Raw genomic sequence first — 12,902 nt, 5'->3', positions numbered from 1 at the left:
CCAAGGCAGCATCAGCTGCAGGCTTCTGGTATTATAGCTACATTCAGCATGAATGTGGTTTGCATCCCTGCGCTGTGTGAGCAGAAGCTGTTCCTCCCACAAGGAACATTAGATAAGGCACACTTCACTGATAAGGTCTTATGTGGCCAAGAGATATCGAAGTGGACAATCATATAGAGACAGATGGAGCTGCAGAGCTTCCAAGCTTCACAGCTCTGAAACTTTCACGTCAGCCAGCAGGAAGGGGACTGGTGTGTTGCAGGAGTCAAGTAGATTCAGGACACAGATAAGAAAGGAGGTAGTCTAGGTGAAAAGGAAACTATTTACCAGAGTCAAATGCGCTATTTTTACTATTTTTTTTCTAGGGTTTTAAAATATTTGGAAAACGGTTATCAATTGTAATAGTGTAGCATTTAAGTTGCAGCAGCTCTAGAAACTTGATTCCAGACAGCTGGTTTGGTTTTGTCAAGGATGCAAAACACACCGTGCAGGACTCTTTGTTTCTTGTATTGAAACAATCTTGCTACACAAATTTTAAAATGACGTTGTAATACTCCACCGTAGTGTTCCCTGTATGCAGGGAAACAAGAGTGCTTCAGTTCCCTTTTCTAACACATTTGAAATGGCAACCTCTGCTTCTGGTATAAAACGTGTAGCGCCCAGGAGACTGAAAAAGAATGTGTCAGACTGCCTTTTACGTCCTATTATAGACTGATGGACATTACCAAGATCAAGCATGGGAGTTGAACTACAGGTGAGTAAAAGGGGGAAAACAGGCCCCGGTAGAAGGTATCGCTAACACTGCAGTGAATTAGTTCTCCCGCTTGGGAAAACTGCGTAATTCAGCTTTGAGGAGAATAAATGAGTACAGGCTTCTGCAAACAAGGTGAGACATTCCGGTGTCATAGCCCCACTATATTTAGTACTGTATGCCAGTCCTGTTCTCCTTAACCCTCTTATTTTACATTGTCTACTAGGATACATAACTCAGTCATGAAGTAAGCTTAAAATACCACAATTAAGCCAATATGGTTTTCCATTGTTTTACTGAAACTGAAAAAGTAGTTCTGTACCAAAATGTACACAATTTAGTAATGATACAAAATGTTAATTCTGCAAGACAGAATGTCAGTTAAATCCACCAAATTGAACACTGAACCACCATTTATTGCCAGAACAGTGTTACTTTAAATAAGACCACTGAATGAACATAGAAACAAAGTAGTTGCAACTTTTCTTAAATAAAATAGTAGCTATTAGCAACAATACTGCAGGAAGATAAACATTCATGATATTTACCTGCTATCATAACACATCTAGCATGTAGTATGTCTTCATGCTTGCACATTAGCTTTATGAGCTCATTACAATGATATTAATGTGTTGAAGTACTACAAAACAACCCACCATGATTTATATCAAATTTGCACATTAGAAGAGCACCTCTGCCAGTCACCCCTTCAGGAATGCCACTGTGTTCCTGCAAGAAACCCAGTCCAATCCACTGATTCACCCCCCCACACCCCACCCCAAACCAAACAAAAAACCAAAAACAAAAACCATCATCAAGCATATTAACAATTTTCCTCCTGTGATTAACTAGGCAGGGCAGCTTAGCAATATTCCCACAGGTGAATCAAACCAGAATACACCTGGGTTTTCTGTATTACATTAAGAACACCTGAGACTGCTTCACTGGTCCAAGTACAGTATTTTAATACAAAAACTGCTTGTTGCATTAACATGTCATTTCACTGAATTCCCTTAATTAGTACTTTTCATTGAAAAAGGATAAGATTTCTTCTAAAAATAAATACCCCCCCTCAAAAAGAAAAGTCTAAAAGGAATTAAAATATAAAACCCTCTAGTGATAAAGGACAGTGTGATAATGATCTGGTAAAATGAAAATTTTATCTCAGCTTAAGCACTGGATACACAACTATTCCTGGAGAATAAGTGTAACACACTTAAAATAAAGTAATAATTAGAAATACACAAACACACTGTACCTTAAAAGACTTCTTTTAAAAGAAGTGTAAACATCTGTTCTTGACTCCTGTTGTTTGAATGCACTCCTAACAAAAAAAAGTTTGAGAAACTGCATTTGCTTAAATACCTGTCTGACACATAACTAGTTTCGAGTTACCAGTTTCAAAATCTGTTTTTTCTATCCAAAAAAAAATAATCACAAAACAGTTGATCAGTACAGACTATATTTAACAGTTCAGAACTGTATAGGTCACAAGTCTTCTGGTAAGGAATAATGTAAATTGTGGAGTTAAAACATTGAATGCTGCTTAGCTGAAGCAGCAGCAAATTATGTACTATATATAAACAGAGGTTTCTGTAAAACTAATATGATTCAATAAAATTGTCTTATAGCCTATTATAGCCTAAGACCTAAGGTTTATGTGTGAACAAAATTAAAATTGGGAGCTCCTGGAAAGTGATTAGGCTTTCCATCACTTTAAAAAACATGCTTGTCTAACCATAAAATAAAGATGGCAAGGACTAGTGCATCCAAGCCAAGTGTACACCAACTTTTTTTTTTGTTTGGTTGGTTTTTTGGTTTTTTTTTTTAATGTACAAAGTACATTACATCACTTTTCAGCTTTGTAGTTACCAGGAGCTTACTAATCAAAATAATCTCAACCTGTAAAAACATAAGACTGACCCTTTAGAAAATGATGTGTAAGAGTAAGAATTCCAAAGCCATGTTCAAGACATCTGACAGGACTTCTTTCATGAAGTCATCTCTAACCACTGAAGAAGGTCAAAGGCGTAAGTAGTCTCACAGAAGTCTGTTGATCTCTCAGTTTATCTTATACAGCCATCATTGAGTTGAAGGTGATTTTCATTCTAATCCTCACAGATCCTGTTTTTTTTTTCCCCTGTGCACCTGGTCAGTTGCTAGAACAATTCTCCATTTCAAAGCTATTTTAGTATTCAGGCCACCTTCTTAGCACAGGTTCCTTGAAGATCTTGTAGGTTTATTTTTGATCTAATAAAAACAGTAAGATAAGTACATTAGATAGTTAAAATGTTACATTCATATGTTGCAATTACTTATGTAATTATTACTGAATCTCAGGTACCAAAACAGCAGAGAAAGACAAGAATTTTTCCATTTCTGACCTGTTGTGGATCATGTGGCTTTTGACTAGATGCCCAGCTGCAAGTGCTGCCATTAGTGATAATTCCCCTGCCATCACTGTAGCACAAACAATTTTAGCAAGCTGACGGGCATTTTCACCAGGGTTATCTTGGCTTGCACCTTGAACCCCTAACATCTGGAGAGAAAATTATGCAATATTATGCTATGAAATCTAAGTAAAATTTATGCTAAATTTAGTATTAAAGTAAGTCTTTCCAAATTACATCCAATCAAGTAGCTTTAATTCTCTTTAATATTAAACATCTTAAGCTTCACAAACTAGATACATGAAAACAATGCACTAGATAATTCTAAAATTTTCATGTAAAATCCACCAAGTTTCAAGAGGCCCCATTCCCACATTACTCGGACACAATACACACAACATGACAGCAAGCTTTGATTTAAGAAATTAAGTTGGCTTAAACTTCCTGATTTATACCTGCAAACAGGCCTGCTGTGGGAGCAAGTTGGTGCCACCGCCAACAGTTCCTATTTCTATAGAAGGCATTGTGCAGCTGATGTACAGGTCTTCATTGGTGGAACCAGTTCGCTCCATCAAAGTGATGCAATTGGAGCTGCCCACGTTCTGCGCAGCATCCTTCAGGTCAGGAGGGAGAAACAAAACAAAACCAAAACACTCAACTAAGTGTTTGGTTAAAAATTACTGAGCTAAAGAAAACCTGATTTGGTGTAAAACAAACGTACCTGACCACAGGCAATGTAGATAGCTGTCACGATGTTTGCTGCATGTGCATTGTAGCCACCTATGCTACCAGCCATCGCAGAACCCACTAAATTTTTGTTTATATTGACTTCAACTATATCTTCTGTAGTTGTCTTCAATACCTAGACAAAGTGATACTCTTTTACTACACCATTCCTTAGGCAGGAGTAGAAATACTCTACTTATGGTTAATAAGCCCTCACCCTTTGTTTGCTTCCATACAGAATTTGACTCAATTTTGTCCTAGATACCTACTTCTATTTTTGTTCAAAAGGAGCCCTTTCAAATGCAGGCTGCATTGTGCAAGTAACAATGGAGAAGTCAGTGCAAGCGGTTTGGACTTGCATAGGCCTTTAAGAAAAGCTCACCAGCTACCTTGTCCATTTCAAGTTCTCATTTATCTTCAGAACGAAACAAACAAAACCAACATGGCAGAAATATCCCATTAATTCACCTTGACATAACAGCAACATTCATCCCAAGCTGCTCCAAACACTAAACCCTCCCCAATTTTGCTCTGCCTAAGAATACAGAACTAAACTGAAGAGTTCAAACAAAAAACCACTGTGCTACATTGGTAAATAAACACTGTACACAGTAGTATCAAATAAAGTGGCACATTTATACTATACTGACTGTATTTTGAAATGTTCAGGTAAGAGATTTACACTGAATTTAGTATAAAAATAATCAAAGAGAACAAAGAGTGCTGTGAGGAAATTTTAAGATATTCCAGTGTAGCAGGAATAGCAACTGATGACAGACACCCACACAAAGTCTACAACACTGACAAAAATATTAAGTTTCAGTATTAGAGTTCAGTGCAAGGAAGTAAATGTAGTGATGTACATAGTTGGGGGTTGGGGAAAAACAACCCAAATTTACCTAAAAACTATCCGTGCCCATTACCAAAGGACTGGCTCTCCATTACTACTCTGGAATGAAATCTTGGGGTTATAACAGATATTGCCACTGAATCAGCTGTAAAAATGCCAACAATCTGAAAATTAGGAAGCTACTAGGAAGCAAACCCAAAAGACATAAATTATCCACGTATAAATCCAGCCTGGACACGCACTTTGAATACTGTGTCCACCTCCATACCCAGAACTTTAAAACTGAAGATCTAGAGATAAGGACGTTCAAAGACACGCTAGCATAGTCTTTTTACTCATTCCTCACAGAGAAACTAGGAGTTTTCAGTCTGAATATGAGAATAGCTGGGAAGGTGGAAAGGCTGTGTTAGAGCTAAAAAATGTTGAGTGGTAGAGTGAAGAAAAAGGCTTAAGTATCTCTTCCAGTATAAAACTAGGGCATCATCAACTGGAATCAACAAGAAGGAGGAGGTAGTTCTCACACAAGGTGTAGCTGCACTGTGGAATTCTGCCTAGAATACTAGTGCTAAAAGTTTACATAGTTTCAAAAAAGGGACTGGACAAATTACTGGGGGAAAACAAACAAACAAAAAAATCCATCAAATATGAAAGCACCAATTCAGAAAATCTTGGAACAAGTTGATGGAAGACTATGCTGAGTATGGTATAGTAAACTCCTCCCTGGGTGTTGTCTCTCATGGCCAGTGGGGGTGACCAGGTAACACACAATGGATTTGGTCTGACACACATAGCCAGTCTTCTGAGCTCAGGTAGAAGAGAATTTAAGATAGCTCTTACTACATAGGACAAGTTTGCCAGGGGCTAGGACTGGCACTGCTTATAAAGGCTACCCTCCATCATGCAAGACACTAAGGCAGCTTTGGAACTAAGTGAAGCACCTGATTATCTGTTTTCATTGTAGTAGGAGGCATATAAACTCTGAAGAGAACACCTGGTTTGTGCAAGAGACAACAAATGCGTGAAATGATCAAAATTACTGGGTTTAATCACAGGAAAAACACGTGTAAAAATCTGTCAAACTGTGGCATAATTTTTCAAAGCTAAGACGTGAAAATCCCAATGCCTTCAACTAGATATGCATCATTAAATACATGCACATTATGTCAGAAGAGACAATGAAAGGAAGAAATATCTACTGTCTCAGGAAAAATGGCTTATCCTACAGCAGTATTTGAAAATATATCTAAGAAGTATCCTTAGCTGGAAAACAACTTACAGTTAATATTTATGATGTAAGATAGGTATCAGTTTTGTAAAATGTATGCATTTTTATAAACAAGTAAAAGAAAGCAGACACTTACTTCTCTAACAACCTTGGCTGGAATGACTGCTTCACAGACAACAGACTTCCCTCTTCCTTCTATCCAGTTTATAGCAGCAGGTTTTTTGTCTGTACAATAGTTACCACTAATAGCTATAACCTGGAGATTAGGAAACTCTTCATTCAACCTTGCCAGTGCTTTTTCAGTACCCTGTTAGAAGAGGAACAGATAAAAAGCTAGTATATCATTATGGTTACAAAACAAGCTAGTCAAGGACAGTGGAACAGCAAGATTAGATTATGTCTCATCAGATCATCAGTTACAGCTGAAGAAAAGAACATCATTTCAGGAAGGAACCTGGAACAGGAGAAGAAAACCCAATTATCACTATCTTTTTCTAACCACTTTGGAAATTATATGGGCAGTAATTGATTCTTCCCTGCAAATATGGACCTTCTGGATACATTCTAGGTGCATGGGCATATGGTTACCATACTGAAGATACAATATGAACCAAATCAAACACCACAGGCATGAAATTAATTCATTTTGGATGTAGTGGAAAGATCTTCTCTACACTAGGAAATAAGACAAAAGGTCTGCTGTATTTAATACCTGTCTATGACAAGACCCATTTACGTAATGGTTCTGGTAGAATTAAACTTTATATAGAGCAGGCAATCAGTATTAATCTCAAACAACACAAGGCATCCCCCTAGTCTATGGGTCATGTCTCAGGTTCTTCCACATTTGCATAAAAGCAAAACCAACCAACCAAACCTAGAGAACACCCCTCTGTTGCCATTCACCAGATTCCTAATCCTTTATTTACAAGGAAGTGATAAACACACTAAGATTAATTACTGCTGGATAAAAATCTCTGTCCCAAAGCAACATAGCAACCAGCTTAACTTCCACATTATCAAGAATACTTTCTTTAAATAGCAATAATAAAAGAAACCCAAACCCAGAGTTAATTTTGTCTTTCATCTTTCTCATCCTAGTCTTGTTTACAATTGACAAGGTCAAACACTTTTATTATTTTATAGCACTGCAAACAGCACTATTTCTTATCTTTCTGTCTTCACATGTCAGGTAGGCACACATTGGTAGGCTACAATTTATTTATTTTTAAAAGAAATACACATTTATTAAAAAGACTTAAGGGGACTGATCCTTACTTTTGAAATCATATTCATTCCCATTGCATCCCCTGTTCCAGACTGAAAACGTATATAAAGGTTACGACCAGCCAAACTGATGAGAAGTTTTTGTAGGCGGGCAAACCTGCAAGAAAATTTAACTCTTACTTACTTCCTCAAGGCAAAAGGTTAAATTAGTTTTAAGTGGCAAACCGATAGTAAATCATTGCAGATAGTGCTGTTAACTACACTGTGTTCCTCCTCCCTCAGTGCATTAAAAAAATCTTCAGCTACCATGCACATAGTTCTCTTGAGTATATACTTTCAAAATGTTCATTGTAAAAGTATTCACTGCCTTTTTATATTTTCTACCCCTGGACTACGTGATATAAAATATCCTGAAGTGCTAACATAAATTTAATTAATTTGTATTCCTTAAAACATCTGACTACCAGGTATAAACTAAAAATGAGGCCTTTGGAAATTCTTGTCAGTTTTACAGCAAGGCAAAACCCATGGTATATTCAACAACAGTGCAAGCTCCACGAGTCAAACAAAAACCTGGAAATACTGCATTTAAAACAGCAGCATGAGTTGATTCTGGCCAAAATACACATATGTCCTTGGCTGACACTTGTAAGATTGCCAAGAAACAAAACTGATAAGGAAATCTCTCTCTGAATCTTCCTAAAGAAAGCAGGTAATCATAAGTCTTAGAAAAAACTCTAGGGCTTGAAATAGACTTAATACTGTTTCACATTTTTTAAATAGACTTAATGATGTTTTAAATTTTTTAGCATTTCAGTTCTAGCATTAGTTTATCCTGTATTCTCTGGAAGCTCAAAAATTAATTACTAACATTAGTAATATCATCTGAAAGGCTAGATTCCAAACTTTGAACTACTTTTTGCATGGTAAATACTAAAAATCCAAATAAGCTTTTACGTTTATTTTTAAATGCTTAGACAAAATAAATAACGTATTAAGTATTACGCAATGCGAATGTATTTGTTGCTAAGATACAGTTGTTTACCACTTATCATTGGAAAATGTTTATTTCTAGCCTTGGTACATAGCCAGGATGACTTTTGTTCTCTTAGATTCACACTGCGTGGGATAGCCAAAACGCATATGTAATTTCCTGTATTGCAGTATGAAAAAAAAAAAACAACCAAAAACCAAAAAACCAAACCCCAAACACTTAGGACTTTTCTATCATCCATAGAAGTCTTATGTCAGGAAATAAGGCTGGAATAGCCATTGTACTAACCGACTTGTGCTGTCAAAAGCTTCTTTCATTATTTTAAAGCCTTCAGGGCTTTCAAGCCAAACTTTCACTTCTGCAGCCTGGCAAGCAGTAGGCAGCCTTACAACAGGTCCTCGAGTCATCCCATCTGCCAGAATGCGGCTACTTGCTCCTCCACCAAGCTAAAAACCAAAGCAGAAGGGAGATAACGTGATTACTGAAAGTGAACTTTAGTTTCTAGGAAGTCAAAACCATGCATTTATCAGCCCAAATATGTTTTATAACATGGAAACTCTTTCAAGCTAGTCAGACAATACTCACACATATTGCTCTACATCCTCTGTTTGTGCTTGCTACAAGACATCCTTCTGTTGTTGCCATTGGCACCTGAAACTCTTTGTTATCCAAAAATAGTGGTCCTGCTACGCCTACAGGAATAGGCATGTATCCAATCACATTTTCACAGCAAGCTCCCATGACCTTACAGAAATAATACAAAAGGTATCATTAAGGTTACACTACAGTGGTATGGTACAGCATGTTACATACTATGCCTTTGACTACAATAAGGTATCTTAGCAAAAACCCCACAACCCTACCCACAAAGCAACTAACTCCCACCTCAAAAAGTTAAGAACTATAGCAATCAACAGCTAATACTGTTTAAGTCTAGTATTTGGCAGACATATTGAAACTTAGTAAGTCTTAAACACTATTAAAAAAAACCCTAATACTGTTAAATGATTTTTAAATAAACTTCCATTTTAACTTGAGCTCAAGGTAACATTATCATTCAGCTGAACTCAGACTCAGTATTAGTAGAATTCTGCACTTCTGAGATAAGGCAGCTGCATACTTTAGTAGGAAATATTTTTTGGGTAAGCTACAAAACTTACCCACCTCCCTAGGTTTAAAAACATCAAGAGCAATAAAAGGTAGTGCCTTCTGTTTGTCTTGTTTTTTTTCTTCCTTCTACATCAGTTTTGACCGAGCTCATTGTTAATTCATATACATCACTTCAAGCATGTATTTCACATATTTGGGAAGTGGTTTTACAGTGACTTTTGCTTGTCTGCCTTCTACTTACCAAAGAATAATTATAATTCCTATAAGGAAGATATTGCAAAGATGAAGGTTCAGGGAGTTTCTTAGATAACATCTGTCTGCGAATGGACACACCTCGCTCTTGAGTTTCCATCAGGGTTTCCAGTTTGTATGCAGGAATGTGCTTAGCATTAACTAAGCTGATAACCTCAGCATCAGTAAGGAATTTTGCTCCTTTCTGAAAATGTAAAGGGTAGGGAGAGAAAGTGTATATTCTCTTGGTGAAAATCCTTTTAAATGTTTCCAAATTAAAAAGAGTAACAAATTTACTCTGACATTATCAGAGTACATCTAAAGGAACCAACTGCCAATGTCAAGTTTTATAGTAGGCCAGGATATGATCAAAACCTTTTTACTCAGACACCCACTCATACACGTACATGATGAAGCTTCAATGACTTGGTATGTCATGAATGATGAAGCTGCTTCCTCCTCCCCCCAGCCCTGACTGACTGGAGGAGAAATGACTTACAAAAGGGTTTTGTTTCAGTTGTGACCCACCACCCAAGTTAGTAAAGCCATATAATTTTCTGAAGAATGACATTACAATCAGTAGGATCATTTAAAGGCTGGAAAATGAACCGTAAGGATTCTTAAATCAGATGTTGCAGTAGAGGTTAACACACACCCCCCCCCCCCCCCAAAATTTTTTTCCATACCTCTGCATTTCCAAGTATACGAACACATTCCTCAATAGAACGTGGTTCGTTAGGTATCTCAATTTCTTCCGCTTTTCCATTAAGAAATGAAGAAGTTTCCACAGGGTTGCAACTGCCAACTACAAATGTAGCCTTGGTTGATGACTCTGCTAATAAAGGTTTTATGACTTTGGCTGTATAAAGACAATTAAAGTGAATTTTGGTTTACAAAGTTCTTAAGTTTTGATTCCAAATACAACACACTAAACACAGATTTCACTTTGTTCCAAATATTCAGGAATAAGTTTAGACTTTAAAATGCTAAAAATTACCATTTCCATCTTTGGGAACTACAGCTTCTTCTACTGCGTTAGATTTCTGATTGTTTTTCACAAGTCCAGATTGCTTCCTGCAACAATTCTCAGCAACCTTTTTCTGGACCATCACTGGAGATGTTATGGGATTCTTCAGTGAGAGTGTGGATTCAGTCTCTGCTTGCTCAAAGAAAATATATTTGACAGCAAGGAGAAGGGCTAATCCAAGAGTGATTACTTGTTCAATATCCATACTGGCCATTCTAAAACAGATAAATCAAAAAGTAAATACATGGTATATACAATTTGTTGTTTATAACAGCATTCTGACATCCCTTTGCTTTAGAAAGGATAATAGTTTCATTGTAATTTATACAGTTACAGAAATTACATTCAAATGACACTTTCTACCAAGACATTCAGGTATGCTAGGTTAGGGTAGAGAAATCATTCCTTGTATTATTAACAATGTCAGAATTTTCAGATGTCATTAAATATTTACTAAGTCTTGGCTAAAAAGCAGTCCCAGTAAGAGAAATTACTGTAAAACACTCACTAACAGCTACATCAAATTGATTTAACACCTATCTCCCAACAACAAAGTAGAAAGTTTGAATTATCATCCTCTACCAATAATGACTACTATGATGCAAGCTGAACTGCTAAAAGGGGGGAAAAAAAACCCTAAACCAGACAATTTTGAGTTTTCAGAAGTAATATGGAACTACAGATGTCACTAACTTCAGTTGAGCTGAAGAAAAAGCAATAGTGACATGGCTTTTGCACTTTTTGCATTTGTGTGTGAATGGTCAAAAGCTCTGTGTAAATAATTACTCTAGTGCAGTCAGAAAATTTATTTTCCAGTGTGCTCTAAAAGGTGTCAGTGCCATTGGGAAAAGGTAGTGTTTTGATGCATACAGGACAGCTGGCTCCTATCATGTTCTTGATTAGTGCAAGGACATTGGACAAACAGCATAATATTGAAATATTTCTTATGAAATGTCATTTCTGGTTCCAAGAAATCCTACATTGGTCAGATCTGCAAGTTTACAAGTGTTGTACCCTAGGACCGTAGCTTGGCAGCACTGGAGAATACACCCTAATCAAGGAAACACACTTCTCTTCTGTGAAGTTGCCTACCGAGAAAGGTAGAATTGCCATAATGAAACATTAGGTTCAATTCTCTTTGGTGCATTCTCATCCAATCCCACTGAATTTTCTACAGTACTGTTTTGAGCAGCTGGTTCTGCTATCCAACGACTGTGGGCGTGAACAAGAACCAAACCCAGCGACTGTATTAAAAACACAAAACAACATAACAAATATTAGTTTTTCAACAGTAACTAGGCATCTAACCTCCTAAGATTAAACATTTTCTTTTTTTGTTTGGTTGGGTTTTGGGCGTTCTTTTTGTTTCCCATGCCTCAAGTCTAAAGCTAAAGGCTGATTTTCCACACGTCTCATCAACACCCTTTTTGTCCTACCCTAACACTCATAGCCTTGAACCTGTCTCACCACACCCTTCCTCTTGCTCAAGTAATAAGCCAAGGAAGCTGAGGGTACTGTAGGGGTAACAGGGAGGGAATTAGTACACATGAGAAAGCCCTGAGTGTTTGGCACAGGAATGGCACATGCAGGAAGACTTTCGGTATAGATACAGGGATGTTATTAAAAATTACCACGGTAAACTAGACTAATGGGATGCAGAATACAAGTATCTAGAAAACAAAAGCTTTATTCATTGCACCAGGACACCTTACTGATTTCACAACCACAAGTGAAAAAGAGCCACAAACCATAATCATTTTGACCCTCTGTGTTACAGGATTTGGTTTATTTTCTTCTTCTTCCAGAACACGAGCAAAATGGCTAAGCTGCCATATAGGGCGCCCTTCACGACTCTCTCGAGAAAGCTGCAAAAGTAACAAAATTTAAAATAGGTCCTATTTAGTACATATTCGAAGAACCAACAAGTGAGCTTCAACACTGTATTTTTATTTGATCATTAAGAAATTCCCCCCAAAAGAGTTAGCCTACAGTCTATAGTTTAACCAACATTAAGACTTTAAATAGTGAAAAACCCTGGACAGCCAGTGATTTACAATCTAATTCATTTACTCTGCTTTAGATCAGAACTCATACTGAGTGCGATTCATTTACAGTGGCATTAACAAGTTACTGTTACTAGCTCAGCCACCGTAACTCTTTTTGCGCTTTCCCTCTGTTCACTTTGAAAGGAAGAGGTATTGGGTTTGCGTGGCAAGGTTTTGGTAACAGGGAGGCTACAGGGGTGGCTTCTGTGAGAAGCTCCAAGAAGCCTCCCCTACATCCAACAGAGCCAGTTCCAGCCGGCTCCAAAATAGACCCGCTGCCGGCCAAGGCGAAGGCCATCAGCAACAGTGGTATTGCCTCTGTGATA

The 12,902-nt window shown here is 37.3% G+C and overlaps 1 protein-coding gene across 2 annotated transcripts in view; it reads right to left on the bottom strand.

Moving 5' to 3' along the window:
- Positions 1-2,569: 2,569 nt before the first annotated feature.
- HMGCR (3-hydroxy-3-methylglutaryl-CoA reductase) overlaps positions 2,570-12,902 on the bottom strand; it is an 18,927-nt gene continuing 8,594 nt past the window's right edge. For both annotated transcript variants that reach the window (XM_010582820.1, XM_010582821.1), the window contains exons 8-20: positions 12,280-12,396; positions 11,624-11,775; positions 10,502-10,746; positions 10,191-10,363; positions 9,515-9,709; positions 8,749-8,907; positions 8,452-8,609; positions 7,221-7,326; positions 6,079-6,249; positions 3,863-4,003; positions 3,597-3,755; positions 3,136-3,290; positions 2,570-3,001 (exon numbers count right to left, since the gene is read on the bottom strand). In XM_010582820.1, coding sequence (XP_010581122.1) covers positions 2,947-3,001; positions 3,136-3,290; positions 3,597-3,755; positions 3,863-4,003; positions 6,079-6,249; positions 7,221-7,326; positions 8,452-8,609; positions 8,749-8,907; positions 9,515-9,709; positions 10,191-10,363; positions 10,502-10,746; positions 11,624-11,775; positions 12,280-12,396 — 1,986 coding nt within the window. In that variant the 3' untranslated portion in view covers positions 2,570-2,946. The remainder of the gene's footprint in view (positions 3,002-3,135; positions 3,291-3,596; positions 3,756-3,862; positions 4,004-6,078; positions 6,250-7,220; positions 7,327-8,451; positions 8,610-8,748; positions 8,908-9,514; positions 9,710-10,190; positions 10,364-10,501; positions 10,747-11,623; positions 11,776-12,279; positions 12,397-12,902) is intronic.

The sequence above is a fragment of the Haliaeetus leucocephalus genome, unplaced genomic scaffold, assembly GCF_000737465.1.
Source record: "Haliaeetus leucocephalus isolate CR32 unplaced genomic scaffold, Haliaeetus_leucocephalus-4.0 Scaffold849, whole genome shotgun sequence".
Lineage (NCBI taxonomy): Eukaryota > Metazoa > Chordata > Aves > Accipitriformes > Accipitridae > Haliaeetus > Haliaeetus leucocephalus.
The sequence above is the reverse complement of the archived record's forward strand: the minus strand, read 5'-3'. Positions and strand labels throughout refer to the sequence as shown.